Genomic DNA, 16,935 nt, shown 5'->3' with positions numbered 1-16,935 from the left:
CATCCGGGAAGACCCGTCTCTCCTTTCCCATAGTACAGTCAAGTGCGCTGGGCCCAGACAGGAGCGGGGACCCTGGCAATGGCAGCTGAGAGCCGCTGAGGACAGAGTCACGGCCAGGCCCTAACTCACTTCCCAGAGTTTCCCAACCTTCTTCCTAAAACACCCCCGAGACCCCAAGACGCTGTGTAAGTGACCGGGGTGAATGGAGGGAGGGGCTCATAAGCCCCCTTAGTTTCTCTGCACATCGTAACTGTGCATCACTCTCCCAGGAAGACACACCTGACAAACCCCGGGGCCTCCGCAGACCCCCCTGTGAGAGGCCCACCCCCAGCCCGGGCTCCAACCTCGGGCAGAGCTGTGCTCCCCCGACCCCTGCACGCTCCCAGCCCTCCGCCTCCCTCCACCTCCAGGGCCAAGGACAGGCTTTTCCCAGACTCCCCACCCCCGCCCCTAAACCCCGGGCCCCACCACCCAACAGCCTCCACCCGGACCACGTGACAAGAGGAGACACAGAGCTCATGACCTCTCCCGACACCCCTCCTCCACGGCGACCCGGGCAGCCACCTCCCAGAACTAGGGCACTCTCTCCGAGACCAGCGGCAGGTGAAAGCCGCTCCCGGACGCAGGCCCAGCGGTCAAGCTACACGCTTCCATCCGCTTTGTCTCAGAGGGGGTGTGCGGCCTGTCCCCACATCCCGTGGCTTCGCCCACCCACAGCCCCTCCTTCCCCAGCTGCACCCCTGCCAACCAATGACAGCACCGCCTGCGTTTCCCGGCGGTTCCAGCCCGGACCCCCTCCCCCGCCCCCCCCCCCCCGAGGGGACAGGCAGGCGGCTACTCACCCGATCTCCATCATCTCCCGGAGGTCCTGGCGGGCCAGAAGGACCAGGGTCACCCTAGGACGTCAAGCAGGGTCAGCGTTAGGCACTCTGAACAGTCACCCCCAGCCGTCTCAAATGCCCGTCCGTCTTTCTGTGATGCTGAGACCAGAAGCCCCGAGCCCGCTGAAGACTCCAGAGTGACAGGAGGTGGTTTTGGGGACTGGTGTCGGGAGGCGGGTTCGCTCGACCGGCTCCCACGGGCAGGCGGCACCCCCCGGACTCTGCGGGCTGGGGGGGGTGGGGGTCTGAGCGACCCCCCGCCAGCTTCTCTGTGGGAAGCGGGACACCAGCCCCGGCCCCACAGGGTCCCCAAGGAAGGGCTGCCGCCCCCGACCGTGAGTGTCCTGAGGGTCGGCGCCGATCCACCTCCCGCCTCTCGCAGCTCTGGACCTCGCGTGCAGTCGGTGCCTAATATGTGCTCATCCGTCAAACGGACGGGCCCGGCGGCTGCCCTCGTCCCAGTCTCCACATCGTGGCTGGAGAACGCAGACGACGCGCCTTGATAACCACTACGTCATTCCTCAACGGGCCGCGGGGCGCGTCAGATAAACCCTCCCGACACCTTCCCCAAGCGCGTGTGCTGGTGTGTGTGCACACACACATGCCTGCGTGTGCCTTCGCTGTGCCGGAGTCCGAAAGAGACACGCTCTGCTTCAAAGAGAACAGGTGAGGCAGAAAACGGAGGAGCGGCAAAGAGCCGTCCCACGGAGGCGGCCCGCGCAGGAGGGAAGCAGGGGTCTCCGGGCCACAGCACGCGCCCTGGCCCCGCCCCAGGAGCTGCCACCAGCTCCCGGAATCTCCGCCTGAGTGGAGCAGAGGGTCCCCGGCAGCAAAACGGTGGTCGACCGGGCTTTCTGGAACCGCGGCGGGCCCCAGTGAGAGCGGATTTCTCTAAGGAAGGGCCCTCCCCTCCCCTTCCACACGCCTCAGGTACGGGGGCCTGACGGGCTCGCTCACTGTAAGCGGCCCATGAGAAACCCACTCTCTCTGGGCTGACTTTCCGCAAGGACGTCACGTTGGCACTGGTTTCTGGGAGTTTCTTTCGTGACCGCCCCGGAAAGGTGGGGTCCCAGCCCCACACGAGAGATCCCAGGCCTTCCGGAAGGGTCTCCCAAGAAACACCTCCACACTCTGCACGGAAGCCATCGGGACCTCTGTGCCGGTGACGCGCACGCGGGGAACACTTACCCGGTGGCCCTTCTCCCCCGGCAGTCCAGCCAGGCCGTCGAAGCCGCGGTCGCCCTGCGAGGGACAGAGGGACCTGCTCAGGGGCGCCACTGCACACAGCTCGGCCGCCCTTCCTCGGGCCGCGGTTCGGGCACCATCCGCGCACCCCGGGCCCCAGAACCTCCGTGTGTGGCGGCCACCGGCCTCCGTTCGCCACAAATTCTGCTGTCGGCTCTGTGTTCCGGGGCTCTTTTCCCCCAAACGCCAACAAAGGCTACAAACACAGAGCTGACTTTTGTCCCAGGGCCACAGGCTCTGAGCCTGGATGTCAAACGAGTGCCTGTCTCGCTCACCGCTACACCCTCAGCGCCCAGCACGGCCGGGCACACTTGTCACCAACGGGGCCCCCTGGCGCCCCGGGCCACCCCGGGCTGCCTCCTGGAGTCGGGGCGCACAACCCTGCCTCGCGGACGTTGCAAAGCACGTGGGGGAGGTCGAGAGCATGCTAGTTCAGGCTTAAGATGCCTCTGTTGTTGGAAGAAGTGCACTTTCTGCAGGGAGAGATTCAAGAAGGCCCTTCTTCCCTCCTGCCGCTCGGGCGACTCGAGACCAAAGCCTCCTCCCCTGAGCTCGGGTCGCGCGGGGAGCACCGGAGCTCATCCACAGCAGCTACTAGGTGAACAGGCGTCTCGGCCGCCGGCGGGTGCGGTGACCCATTCTCCACCCCCTCCAGGTAACGCGGTTGAGAAAGGCACCGTGCACGGCCCTGGTCGGCGCTCCAGAGCTGGGAAAGGAAGGGCCGGCCGAGAACAGGGGTGGGGGCTCCACACCAACGCGGGGGGCGGAGGGGTGGCCCGGCTGCAGATTCCGTTCACGCGCACACGTGACCGACCCCGCGTCCGCTCACACACAACGTCTACTGGCTCCCTGTGACGCGGGGGAGCAGACGCCCCAAAACTGGTCGAGAAAGTTCCCCGTCTCGTACACCTGGCATTCCTCGCGTCAGCCCCCACGTGCGTGCTCTTGCCGTCTGTCCGTTCACGGACGGCTGGCAGAGCTGAGATTCCACGCGCCCCCCCTCCCCCAATGCTCGCCACCTGCTCAGAGGGACCCATCTGCCCCCTCAGCAAACTAGCTGCAGTTGCCATGCTGGCTTGTGACATTCACCCCAGCAGCCGTGGTCCTCGACCGCCTGGAACCCAGCTGAGACACGGACCCAAGCAGAACCTTCCCCGCCCCCAAGGTCCCCCCGAGATGAGCACGAACGTCATGACTCGTTGCTTGTCACCGCAGTGACCTTCGTCGCACCACCGCCATGTTGGCCGTGCCATCAACACGATGACGGCGACCGCGGCCGCGTGCAGGACGCCAGGAGGCGGCGAGCGTAGCCTACCTTCGGGCCCGTTTGCCCCGGCATCCCTCTTGCTCCGTCACTCCCAGCTCGGCCCTGGAACACAGGAGGGAAACTGTCACCGGGGTCTGGGAGTCGTGGCCTCCTGTGATGCGAAGCAGTCACACGGCCCCACGTGGCCAGGCTGGTCCGGAGGACCCCGACCGGGCTCCCGGGGCTGCTGTGTGCCTCTCACGTGACTCCAGTCTTTCTGAGCCTCGCCGTCTGAAATGCCAGATAGGGAAAATGCCAGTCGCCTGAGTCCGGGATGAGACCAGGCTGCGAGACCAGCAGCGGCCAGGCAGCTCTGTGAGTCTGCGGGACTGTGGGTCTAGGGCTCCGGAGAGAGTGCGCCCGGGCAGCAATCCACAGCCCGCTTCCCTTGCACTGTTCGGAAGCCAGATTACGGACAGGAGAGTCACAGAAAGGAGGCCCCTAGGGCCAGTCCAATTGGCTACCAAAGGAACCAAGCCCCACAGTGGTGGCTTGTCTCACTAAAGCCACACGGCTGCCCACCGTTAGCAAGACACTCATCCGTGGAGGCCACTCCTGGGGCCATTACTTCCAGCTATTTCCAGGAAGGTGACAAGGACAAGCCCACGGTCCCCACCCGACTGGCCACGGGGCTGAAGGGTCGGGCCCACTACAAAGGCCCCACGGTCACCCTGGGAGAGCCAGGCTTGAGGCTGCCTGGACAGGGACAGGGCCAGATGCCGCCCTGCTAACAAGGAAATGTTAGCCCGCTGGGAATAAAGACCTGGCCCAGAAGAACGCCTTCTCTCCTCCCCTCGTCCCGCGTGCACCTGATCAAACGAGGCCCTCACCGCCGAGCACAGAGAACATTTGGAAAGCGACAGCTTTTGGCCTCAAAGTACAAGGGAGACAGGGCAGCAGCAGAGAAGAGAGAAGCCGGGGACCCGGGTGGACCCCAAGGAGCTGGTCTGTCCCGCCCGGGGTTAAAGTTTACACGGAGCTGCGGGGATGAAAATCCCCGTCAGGAAAGGTGCCCAAGCAATGCGGCTCCGGGGCAAAACGCCGAAGCCAGGCCAGGCGAACGGAGACACGGGTGGGGCCCCCGCCCTCCGCAGTTGTCCAACCCCCCAGGAGTCAAGGGAGATTGGTCAGAACGGTTCGCCTGATCTCCCGGCAGGACGTGCAGCGGCTCCCAACGACCAGCACCCCGGCTCTGGCCGGCAGCCCCCCGCCCCCGAGCGGCGGCCAGCCCAGCACAGCCCACGGGGGTCCCCGCTCACGGCTAGGGCTGGCTCCACGGAGGCGTCCTGCCTGCCCCACACACTCTCCAAGCGGCCCGGGCGGCCCAGGGCTCAGCACGCCTCGGAGAGGCTCACACCCGCACCGGGTCAACCGCAAACAACCCCAAAGCTTCTCTTCGCCCGCGTAAGGCGTCTCTGGCTGAGTAGATCCACTCATCAGAGCGCAGCGTGGGTTTGCCGCGCTCTCCCTGGCTCGTCCGCATGGTGAGGCTTAACTGATAGGAACCTGTGACGTACGCCCCGTTCAGCAGCCACGGCCGTAGGGAAACAAACGGGTCCCCCACTCTAGAACGCCCTCCCAGAGTCCCGGGGGGCCGGGAAAGCGACAGGACACTTCCTCCAAACCCGAGGCCGTCTCTGGAGACACGAGGCCGCCTGGAGGACATAAGGCCCGGCGAGCCTTTCGTGTTCTCCACGCTTGCGCCCAAAGGGGCGCGGAAGTTGCCTTAATTAAAAATGCTTGTTGGGGCACCTGGGGGGCTCAGTTGGTTAAGTGTCGGACTTCGGCTCGGGTCATGATCTCGCGGTTCGTGGGTTCGAGCCCCACATCCGGCTCTGTGCTGACAGCTCGGAGCCTGGAGCCTGCTTCCGATTCTGTGTCTCCCTCTCTCTCTGCCCCTCCCTTGCTGTGCTCTCTCTGTCTCTCTGTCTCTCAAAAATGAATACATGTAAAAATAAAAAAAAATGTTTGTTAAACTACATCAAGGGGCACCTGGATGGCTCAGTCGATTGAGCGGCCGACTTCGGCTCAGGTCATGATCTCGCAGTTCGTGGGTTCAAGCCCCGTGTCAGGCTCTGTGCTAACAGCTCGGAGCCTGGAGCCTGCTTCAGATTCTGTGTCTCTCTCTCTCTGCCCCCTGCCCCCCCCCCCCCACTCATGCTCTGTCTCTCTCTCTCTGTCAAAAATAAACATTAAAAAAAAAATAAAAAATAAAAATAAAAAACCCACAACATCAACAAGCTCAGGACGGAGGCCAGAGACCAGGTTGGCAGAGGCCCGCAAGGCACACCTGCCCCAGGACACACAGCACCCTCCGGCTCAGCTCGCGACCCCGGGGAAGGGGATCCGGCTGTGAAAAGTTGCCCTTCGACAGAGGGGAACCACCAACCGGGCTTCCGGCCCCGAGCCCGGCAGTGGGGGCAGGGCAGACCCACCGCAGACTCCCACCCCCGTGGGGACCAGCTGCGGCCCACTGAGCCACAACGCTTACCCTTCTTCCAGGCTTTCCGGCCGGGCCAGGCGGGCCCTGCACTCCTCGGGGACCCTGTCCGCAATCAGAGAGGGCAGAGTGTCAGGGGGCATCCGTGCTTTTCAGAGGCAAATGCAAAGCCCTGAACCCCTGCTCCTCAACCCGGCCGGGGGCTCGCCGTCTCTCGAGCGGGCACCGCCGGGCAGGGCACAGGGTCTGCTGCCCCCCGAGTGAGGGCCGCCCAGGGCACCCCCCGCGAGTTCCCCTGAAGGCAGCGGCTGTTTCTGCCCCTCAAAGCTGCGCACAGAGCCACAGATCCCTGCCGCTTCCTTAAAGAAATGCAGCTCTGCCCCCCGACATGCCTGTGGGCGCCACCTCCCATACGCAGGACGCGCCCCTTCAAGCAGCAGGGGCGAGGTGCCCACGTACCTGAGGCCCCATGTCTCCCGGCTCGCCCTTCAGACCTCCGCTCCCTGGAGGGCCCTAGGGAGACACGGTCTGGGTTAGAAATGCTCATCAGACGCCAGGGAAGGGGGCGCCCCGTGGGGCTGGGCTCCCGCTGCGAACCAGCAAAGCTCACGGTCCGCGGAGCCCAGCGTGCCTGCCCTGGACAGAGCCTGGGGGCTGAGCAGGACCTTTCCAGTTGTTTGGATCTGCTCTGAGTTTTGAACCAAATTCTGGACAGTGGGGCTTATGGGCACGAGAGCCGGAAAGCCCAGCACAGAGTCTGCTTCTCTCTCCAGGATGAAGGTGACAGTGGTCTGGCACGTTCCGCAGCTCAGGCCAGCGTGCGGGCACCCTCACGACGAGGCGGGAGCCCCAGACGGAGGGGAGCAGCCCCGAGCCAGCATGGCCAAGGAAGGTGCTGCATGCAGACCGGGGGGCAGAGAGCCAAGGCGCCCCCTAGGGAACGGGGGTGGGGGGTTAAATCCTCTGTCTCCTTGCAAACTGCAAAGGCCGAAGGCACTCCCAGGGGCTCCTGTTTGCGGGCCCTGAGCGTGCCCGGGCACACACCACACACAGCTTGTGCGGCTGGGGAGGGGAGGGCTGGGGATCCCGGGTCTGTCCGTTCCCCCACCTCACCGAAGGGCTCTTGACTTTGGAAACAGAACTGTCAAGAGTTGACGACAGCCCGGAAAGAAAGAGGCTCAGAGCTCCCTGGGTCATGAGGCAGAATCACAGCAGAGCTGGTGAGGCAGGCTGCCCAGCCCCCAGGCCGCCACAGCCCCCCAAGCCCCTGCCCAAGGCCCCCAGTCCCGCTGGGGTACCACTGACAACATGAGTGGTTGACGAGAGCTTAAAGTGTGCTCTCTCTGGGTGAGCTGGGAGCCCAAAGGGACCGACTGAGGATGTCCCCCACCCACCACACTCCCCCCCTGTCCCCCACGTAGGACTCACCATGGGGCCGGGCCTCCCCGTCAGACCCATCGGGCCAGCTGGCCCCCTCAACGCCAGCTGCAAGGGAAAATGGGGCACACTGAGAAACGGCTAGGGTGCTGGTCCTAACAGGTGGGGCTCAGCCGGGCAGGAAAGGCCCGACGGGGCGCACCAAGGACGGGGGCCTCTGCAGGAGGGGTTTCTGACAGAGCTCCAGGAACCCGGCACCTCATCTCCTCTGGGACCTGTGAGCCAACACGAACGGAACGGAGGCCGTGCAGGTGGAACCCGGGGGTGGCCTGCCCCACGGTGGGGATGGGCGTCCCACCCCCTTGGGTGCCGACCTCCTCCTTGTCCCCAGCCGGCCCTCGGCTCTGGCAGTCCCCCAGCCCCGCCCAGAGTGTGACCCCCCACCCCCACCCCCACCACAGCCCAGCTCGGCCTCCTTTCCCCAAAGGACCTCTTCTGCTTCTGTCCTGTGGCGCAGTTCCCCCTCCCCCGCACGATGCCATTTTCATTTTGGAAAAGATCCGTTTCAGTTACAAAACCTTGTAAGCCCACGACCCACTCGGCTTCCATGAAAACGCACAGCCAGGCAAGGCCCCGTCAGTAACTCCAGCCGCGGGCGCTGGGGTTTTTCACGCACCTCGTGGCATCACGTGGACAATTTATCCCACGGCAACAGCTCAACGCTCAAGCTGTCCTCTAATTATCCTCGCATTGTGATCACTAACATCACCTCCACGGTGCCAGAGCCACATAAATACCGCCCAAACGAGGGCTTACTTAGTAGTTTCCCGAGATGCCCCATTACAGGTGATGTTCCACCGGATCACCCACCCGCCCGCCTCACGGAACCGGGGTTCACTCTTGTCACCGGCCATCAGCAATCTGGAGCGTCATCAATCAAAACCTCGGCTCACTAACCAGCCGATTAGCAGAGAGCAGAGCCGTCAGGAAGCAAACGCTCCTCGGGACCCCCAGGCCAGGCGAGGGGCTTTGGGGCCCGCGGGTGCCGTCCCAGAGGCTCTATCTCGGTCCTGCCCCATCACTGGGAGCCCTTCCAGGGGCGCACGGGGTCTGTCTCTCCATCCCCCGCGCCCAGCGGAGGGCAGCAGACGGCCCCGCACGTCTGTATCCGGGAACCTGGACCCTCAGCATACACAGAGAAGCCCTGAGACACCTCCCCGACCTCTTCCCAGTGCTCGCCTGGGCCCCCAGACACTGGCGAGCGCACACTCACACAGTGTCCTCATCCCCCAGGAGGCGCGCCCCTCTCCCAGCCGTGTCCTGTCCCCTCCAGGTACCGTGCGTCACTTACCCGGGCCTGCTGCAGGATGGCCTGAGCCTGGGACTCCTGAGCCGACACCATGGGACCCTTGGAGCCAGCGTCACCGCCCCCTCCAAAGCGGAACTGCAGGTGTAAGACAGGGGGTCACCGAGGGTGCACCGGTGTGGGTGCCCACGCTGGACCCCGGGGCCTCCCGGGTGACAGCGGAGCCTGGCGGGGGTGGGGAGGCCTCCGGTTGGACAGTGTCTGGCCCGAGCCCCCTCCCTGGACACGCTGCCCCGGCCCCGCCTGCCGGCTTCAGCCCTAGGGCCACCGGAAGACGCGCCCCGAGCTTGGAAAGACCTTTCTGACTTCCACGGCATCTCACTCTGAGACCCCACAGCCCCTATTTATTGCAAGAAAAAGCCAAGGGCCCAGTGCAAATGCCTGTGCTGAGGAGCCCTAGCTCCTGGCTGCACACAGGGTACCCTCAGCTGCACCTGGCCTCCCGGGTAGCACCGGGTCGCCAGCCAGAAGACTGACCTCTGGGCCAGCGGGCCCGGGCCTGGGCTCCCACAAGATCAAGGAGGGACCAGCTGGCAGCATGCCCGCTCGGGGGTCCCCGCGGGGACGGTGGGAGTCTGACAAGAGGAGCAGGCTTTCAGAGCCAGTGTCCCTGAACCTGAGGTGGGCCACTCGGGACCCTGGAAACACCCCAGGAGAGCCTATTTCTAGGAGACAGTTGTCCCACATTGGAGTGGCCTGTGGCCAGGGGATGGTCCCCCTCAAACACAGAGCCTGGGGCCCCCTCTCCACCGAATTCTGAGCCCCAAACCCACCCACGCTGCCACCCACGCACCCTGCCGTGCACCCACCACCCACCCCCACAAATGATACTCACGGGCAACATGAGCATGGTTCCAGGAGGGCCGGGCAGCCCATCAGCCCCTGGAAGGCCTGGGCGTCCAGGGGGACCCTGTGGACAGAGGGCCCAAGACAGCTGGGTCAGGATGCAACAGGGACGGGGCAAGGCTGTGTCCAGAGAAGGAGGGCGGGGCCGCAGCCCACGAGGAAACCCACAAGGCAAGCACAGGACCAGCAAGACCCCCATGGCGCGGAATGTTCCAGAATCCAAGCACAGAGGAAAGAAGGGCCTGAGAGATGTGGGCTGAGGACGAGGAAAGGCTTCAGGGGGAGAGAAAGAGGAGGGAAGAGGTTCTGAGCCGGATCCACAGAGATGTGCAGGGAGAGGTGGGAGACCCAAGTGCAGGTGGCAGAGGGGCCACCCTGGGAGGCGGGCAGTCGGCCGAGCCAGGGCCCCCAGCAGGCAGGAGCGCCCCCTCCGGGCCTGCACACCGACTGGCGGGCAGCTCAGGAGACCAAGGCCCGTTTCCCCCATTTCCTCCGCCTGCCAGTGACCCGGCCCCCACGACGCTGCGTGCGGTCGCTCAGACAGAAGGCGGTCGGGGTGACCGCTTCCCCTTGCTTGGACAGACACAAGGGACCCCAGTGGACGGGGGGACGTCCGTGGGACACAGACCCCTCTCGAGCAATCTCAAGAGCCCGTGTGTCCAGATGACACGGTGGCCCCCACACGTCCTATTAATCTGGTCCCCAAAGCAGGCCGCAGACAGACACCCCCCTACAGATTCTCTAGACTGACCCTGGCCGCTCCAGAACGCTACCAATGTGAAACGGACGAGACAGTTTATTAAAAAAAAAACGTATTACCAGCCAGCCTCTTCACAAATCCTGGCAGATCCCCACCCAGCCTGAGGCAGAGGAGGTTTGCTTTGCAGACAGATGGAGGCGTGACTCCCTCCTCCCAGTGGAAAGGGACTCCCACCGGCCACACCCGGCATAACCGATGGGCGTCGGGTCCCGCGTTCGGCACCAAGGACAGCCTCGCTCCGGCAAGGTCACCACCACCACCGGAGCGCGATGCTCCAGGCAGGGAATGGAGATCAGTTCCCCGGTCCCGGCCCAGAAGCCGGGGGACGTTGGCTCTCTGGGAACCGTCCGCGCCCGAACTAACACCGGCTCCTCTCTTCTTCCGTGGTTGCTTTGACCACAGAAGTGGTCCCCGTCCTCGGGAGATGTCGTGGACCACGGAGTTGCACGAGATGGAAAGTGAAAGCCCCCGTCCCCCCCGCAGAAGTCTCCAGGGCTAAACTGCCCGTGCGGGGCAGCGATGGGACACGTGACTACGGGTCTACGCTCGGGAGACGCTTCTCTGTCCTGCGACACCGTCCTGCCGTGTGCTTTCTCTCCACGGCACACGGCGGCCCGTTGACGAGCTTGGCCTCGCTCTGTGTAACGGCCGTGGAGTTTCCCACGCACGATGAGCCCATCGTGGATCCACCCGCCCTCTACTGGTGCGCATTTGGCCATTTCCAACCTCTGCCGTGACACGTGCTGTGGCCGTGGACCCGCGGGCGGCTTTTTAGGGAAGTCCCGCAAGCAAACCGCGGGGCCAAAGGGCTACGCTTTCTTCTACTGCTGATGGACACAGCCACGCTGCCCTTGCCTGCATCTCGGGGAAAAAAAAACCCTTGCTTTAAAAAAAAAAGCACGTTTAAAAGAGGAAAATCTGGAACGGGTTTGGCCACCTGGGGTTTCTGCTTGGAAACTCGGTGCCGACATCGTTCGCTGCTGAGCCCTCCACCTCAGAGTCGGTCCCAAATCAAACCCCAATTTAAGACGTAGGGTCCGTGCCTCCCCGGCACGAGACGCCAGCCATGTGGTGTCTCCGTGGTGTGCGTGGGCCTGTGTAGCACCGGAGGCTGGGGGCCCACTGGGGGCGGCCCTTCATCCACTCTCCGCCTCCAGAGACCCTCCTGCCATGCCCCCCACCCTTCCTGAGCCACGGTGCTGGGACTGCAGCCTTGGTGGGAAAGCCCTCACCCTCTCGACCGCAACCAGGACGATGCCAAGGAACGGGCAGAGAACGACCCGGGAACTGGGGGAAAGAGGGGCTTTGGAGGGAAAAGTGATGCCCCGCCCTCACGAATCCGCCCAAAGCTTTAAAATGTGAGTCTCACAGAGCAACTAACCCACGACTGCTTGAAAAACTGTCCGCGAACCTTTGCCCGGTGCCCAGGTCTGCAACCTCGTCCCCTGAGCTGGAAGGCGGGGCTACATCAGAGGCATCTTCCCATTTCTCAGGACACTGACCCCGGGCCCCCAGTGTGGCTCACTCGGTTCCACAGCCTGCGTGGGACGTCGAGGGACGCTCCGGCAAGCGGGCGGGGAGGTCGCGGGGACCCTGCGCGGCTCCAGCCGCCGGATTAGAAGTGAAATAAGCAAGTCACCTTTCCTGTGTCACTTGATCAGCTGGCCCCCAAATCAGTGCCCTAACTGGCTCGGAGGAGAAGGTTGCCAAGCGGTGACACGGCAGGGCTCCGGTCACACCTACATGTAGACACGAGGCGGCCACCTCCGTGTTAAGAAGTCGCTGCTGTTTCACGGGGTTTCCGGAGGCCGTTGCTGGCCCTGCGTTTGCTCAGAGATAAAGGCCAAGGGCACTCAGATCCTTGGCAAAGCCGCCGTCAGCCGCGGCCGCAGACCCAGACCCGAAGCTGGGCCCGTGAGCCCTCCGCTCAGGGCCAGATGAGCCGCCCAGGGCCCGCCTCCGGGCTGAGGCGTGGGTGCAAACAGCACGCGGCAGCCCGAGCCCTTTTTCCTGAAAAGGGCAGCAGGGTGTCGGGGAGAGGGGGCCCCGAGGGCCAGAGAAGTCTTTACGCTGAGATATTTTTTGCTTGGCTCTTAGACCTAGAAAAGGAGAGGACTGTGGCGTGAATTCTCTAGATTCTCAGTAAGTGTGGCCTTCCTTCCTCCTTTTTAGGCCAGCGCCTGGGCAACTGGAGCTCGGGAGTGGCTCCGGCGGCCCCTTCCCGCGGCACATCTGAAAACTGGGGTCGGGAGCTGTGCCCGCAGCTGGGGCCACAGCCTCGAGTGAAGCTGGCACATTTCTCCCTCACCCCGCTGACCCCACCTGCCCCAGCCAAGTCCGCCGCCCAGAGAGGGAGCGGGAGCGGGCACGGGGAGGAACGCCCGAGCTCTGCCCGTGGAGGCTTTCCGAGCCCCGGGAGGCTGGCAGAGGCTGGTCAGAGGCACTGAGATGTGCCCAGGACCGTTTCTAATTCCAGCCTGCCCCCTCTCAGAAGGAGCGTCCCAGCGTGCTCCCTGATGTAAAAGTGGGTCCTTCTGGCCTCCGGGGGGCTCAAGGGATTAGCCACGTCTCACAGAGGGGGAATGTTCAAGCCACAGCAGGACAATGGCCCGCCACGCCCAGGGCAGGGCCGTGCCACCGTGGCTCGAGGCCCTGTGGCTTATGGGACACCTTCACGTCCAGAACGGAGGCCCTTTCCCACGGGAGCACCTCCCTCCCTGCAGAATCGGACGCGCTCAGTGCCCTCCGGGGAGGGAGCGGCGAGGGAGGCCCACGCCCGTCTGTGACCGCGTCCTGTGTCCACGCGCAGAGACACCGGCCGTGGGGAATTTGCGAATAACCAGGTGTGGTGGGTTGAGTGGTGGCCCCATGGAAGACGCTTAGGAGCACTGGGAGAGAACAAATCCGCATGGCCGCCCAGGAGGCGGGAGAGAACAGACCTGCCCTGCCAGCCTCACTCAGTCACACAGCCTCACACAATCCGCAACGGAACCTGCCTGTCAGGTGCCAGGGACCCAGCCTGGGTCCAGTCCCCCGGCGCTGGGCGTAAATCCTGCCCACCCGGGGGCAAAGCAGTGGCACAGTGGGGTGCAGTCCCCAGGGTGGTACTGGGGACCCCACACGGCACCCGTGATGCACACTCTCTCGTGGGGGAGGCGGTACCGACCGCTGTTCCTCAGGGCAGGGCTTACGAACCTTGTGAGGCACAGAAAACACATCCAAGCAAAATCCCACGGGAAAGCCTGACCCTTGAAAGATAAGGAAGGGCGGGGGTGGCGGGGGGGGGGGGGGGACCCTGCCGGGGGCACTGAGTGCATCAGATTCTGCAGGGAGGGAGGTGCCCCCGTGGGAAAAGGCCTCCGTTCTGGACGTGAAGGGTCCTGAGAGGAAACCTGCACGTGGGATCCGGGCTCCCCGGGAGCGCTCAGCCCCGTGTGGGATCCACAGGGCCCTCGGGACACCCGGCTCTCTTGTCCCTCGTTTCCCTCTGAGCCTGAGGATGAAGTAGGGACCGGGACAGCTGGCCCGGATCAAGCCCACCCCTGCCTTGCCTCCGCCTCGTGGCTTTCACAAGCTTTCCCTCGGCCCACCTGGGCCCGGCCGTCTGTCACTAAGGGGCGCTGGACGGGGTGATGGCTCAGGCCCCTTCTCGCCTCTGACACCGCCCAAGCCCAACAGCGGCTCGGAGGAGCTGACAGCCACCCAGTTAGGAAGACAGGCTCAACTAGTCCAGGCCAGACAGGAAGTAATCAACAATTAGTAACAGGAAAGGCTACAGAATCCCAGGGCGGTGGAACTGGAGTGGGAGGGAGGGGCGGATCCTTCCAGATCACCCAGTGAAAACCTGTCACGTCCAGACAAGCAGATGGGGCCAAGCAGATAGGGGATCAGAACGTGCCACCCCAAAATGCGCCACGTTGCTCTGAGGACGATGTCGAGCTGACGGTAACCGAGAATCAGCAACAGTTCTCTGCCCTCCCCTCACCTGCCTTAAAGGAGCGCGTAAGTTTCCCTCTGGACAGATGGCACGAATTGCCCACCACCCCCATCTGTACCAGGATGAGGACGCTCCTGATCACTGGAGACCGGGAGACCGAGCGCAGGCACTGAGAAAAGGCAGCACAAGCAGATCTTACCAAAACGACCCTTACCTTCCATTCGTTTCCCCGTATGTTTCCTAGTCACTTCCCCACAATTTATCGCCCTTGGTTGAAATGGGACAGAAGCCCTCAGGTCCCTGTACGTGTAAAACTTAAAACAGTAATAAAAGCGTGTGCCTGTTCTCCTACCGATGCCGTCTTTTCGTCCGTTTAATTTATAGGCCCCCGTCACCAAACATAAGAGGATGGAGGGAAATGTTTTCATTCTACACAGGGATTCTGAGGTCTCCCTGCTGGCAGGTGGCAGGGTAGGATCCCGACTCTGCATCCAGTGTTCTTTGCCAGCTGATCAGCTGCGTATCCGGGAGACGTGGGCACAGAGAGGATGCTGAGCTTTGAGCAGGGACAACTCCTTAGACGATGACGGCTTACGCGGGGCCCAGAGGGTGGGCAGCGCTCGGCTCCTGGAATCGGCTCCCCCTCCCCACTTGGAAAGGAACTGGGGAGGCCGAGCGGGCTGCAGATTTCCCTCTGACTCCAAGGAGGAGCGGGTCCCTCTGCCGACCCCATCCCCAGGCCCCGTGCTCCTGGATCCTGGCTTGAATTTAGAGACACCGGTTGCTTAAACCAACGACATCCCACTGGCAGCGGCCTTGGCTCCTCTAACAGAGCCGCCGGGTCAGGTACGGAGCACCAGTCACCAACGAGACCACCCACCCCTGGCACCGAGCCGGTTCAGCCCAAGGGCAGGGGCCAAGTGGGGAGGAGTCCTCAGTGCCAGACAGCGCGTGGAACTGGGTGACGGGCAGGTGGCGGGTGGAGGGACGGACACTCGCAGCAACACCGAGGCTGACCAAGGTCCATCAGTACCCATGCACCCAGTGGATAGCGTCCCGTCCTGCATCTAACGGAGACGACAGCACCTGCCACGCCGTGTGGTCCCCCCGCGCTGACGTCTGGGCTCAGGCACGCTTGTGGGGCCGTCTCACGACGGCCCCCGTGGGGGCACTTGGTCATACAGATCTTTGGGGAAAGGGCCCCCAGAGTGAGCTGGGGGAGGGACAGCAGAACCCTATGGTCTGGTCCCGCGGCCAGGGCAGAGCAGTGGCCCCGTGTCTGGAGTCGTGCCGTGTGGCAGAGAGGAGGGGCCGCACGCGGCAAGGCCAGGAGGCGTGGGAAGGCCACCAGCCGCCAGCGTGGCAGGCCATCTTGTTTGCTGCCCATGCGATCTGTCCTCAGAGGCCCCCCCGCCGCACAGAACGCGGCTAATCCCAACCCCCTCGGTCAGGGCTCACCTGCTCTGTCGGCGGGCACCCCCCCCCCACGTGCCGGGCACTGCTCCAGAGCCTGACCGCCAGACCCCCACGGACTTCCTGCCGCGTGGCCTTGGAAGCAGACCCTAGCTATCCCTCCACACGACCAGACGCGGCCACCGGGCCCCGTCCATGCGCCCTCCCTGCACGTCAGGTCCACACTCTCTGGGCGGTGTGCCGGGCCCTGGGGACAGCCATCCATCAGGACACACACATGCTCCTGGTTTCTCCCGTCCACAACCTGGCCACCCGATAACTATCTGTGCTCACGTCGATATTCACGGGACCAGAAAGAAGAAAGGAGACAAGCGGGGCAAGAACCCCATGGCCGCAGTACCCCAAAACTCCACTAGGTGTCAGAGAGAAATTGTGACTCAGCCTTCACCTCAAGGGCAGCGATGTGGGAACACATCCCTTTGCTCTGGGGACCTCAGGATGCATCCCTTTGACGGAGGTGGGGCGAGAGCAGGGGGGAGGGACATGTCCCTTGGACCGGGGGCGGGGGAGGGAGGGACTCCTGGATGGGTCCCTGTGACTGGGGAGGATCCTGGGACATGTTCCTTTGACTGAGGGAGACCCCGGAACGAGTCCCTTTGACCCAGGGCAAGCCCTCCTATTCAGTGGCTTGATTTCCAACAAGGAAGACAGAGTGCGGGGAAATCAAGGCCCAAGAAGCTCACATGCTAAGGAAGGACGGATGTAGGTCCCAATCCCAAGGGACGTGGACAACACGTGGACAGCCTGACATCGCAGGCCACGGGGCCCCCCGTGAGCTGGTCACAGCAGCCTCAGCGGGACTCAGGCCTGGCACACTCTTGCCCTTGCAGGTGCCATCTGCCCCAGGCTCGGGGCTGGGCAGCACTCAAGCTCCCTAAATTTCCGAAGACGGACGTAATGAGGGGGTGGCAGGAGGGGTGAGGGGGCCAGGGGCAGTTTGGAGAAGAAAGCCGATATACCCGTGCACATGTGAGGACAAGGCCAGCCACGGAGCGGAAAGGCACACGGACAAGCCCACAGAGCGTGTGGTCCCAAGGAGCGGAGTCACCCCTTACCCTTTCTCCAGGGTCACCCACTTGGCCAGTGGGTCCCATCGTTCCCGGAGGTCCTGGGAGACCCTGGAATTAAAATCAGGACAGAATTCAGATACAGTAGCAGGGCAACACCCCATTCCCGCCTTGCTTCAGGGGAGGGTGGGGGTGGGCCAGGGCAGCGCTGGGCCCCGGGGGGTCTGCAGAGATGGGTGCCCCCTCTTTTCCACCCAGGACCTTCAAGGGGTGTCACTGACCCCACACCCCCAAGCA

At 63.8% G+C, this 16,935-nt stretch overlaps 1 protein-coding gene across 2 annotated transcripts in view; it reads right to left on the bottom strand.

Annotated features, from left to right (window-relative positions):
• COL5A1 (collagen type V alpha 1 chain) overlaps window positions 1-16,935 on the bottom strand; it is a 148,203-nt gene that overhangs the window by 65,359 nt on the left and 65,909 nt on the right. For both annotated transcript variants that reach the window (XM_047093810.1, XM_047093811.1), the window contains exons 11-19: window positions 16,687-16,749; window positions 9,451-9,525; window positions 8,601-8,693; window positions 7,301-7,357; window positions 6,332-6,385; window positions 5,924-5,977; window positions 3,442-3,495; window positions 2,070-2,123; window positions 843-896 (exon numbers count right to left, since the gene is read on the bottom strand). In XM_047093810.1, the coding sequence (XP_046949766.1) occupies window positions 843-896; window positions 2,070-2,123; window positions 3,442-3,495; window positions 5,924-5,977; window positions 6,332-6,385; window positions 7,301-7,357; window positions 8,601-8,693; window positions 9,451-9,525; window positions 16,687-16,749 (558 nt within the window). The remainder of the gene's footprint in view (window positions 1-842; window positions 897-2,069; window positions 2,124-3,441; window positions 3,496-5,923; window positions 5,978-6,331; window positions 6,386-7,300; window positions 7,358-8,600; window positions 8,694-9,450; window positions 9,526-16,686; window positions 16,750-16,935) is intronic.

This window comes from Lynx rufus, unplaced genomic scaffold, assembly GCF_022079265.1.
Source record: "Lynx rufus isolate CCGP_SWC_20201006 ecotype Redwood Valley unplaced genomic scaffold, mLynRuf1.p SCAF_36, whole genome shotgun sequence".
Lineage (NCBI taxonomy): Eukaryota > Metazoa > Chordata > Mammalia > Carnivora > Felidae > Lynx > Lynx rufus.
Note: the sequence above shows the minus strand (reverse complement) of the source record. Positions and strands in the feature narration are given on the sequence as shown.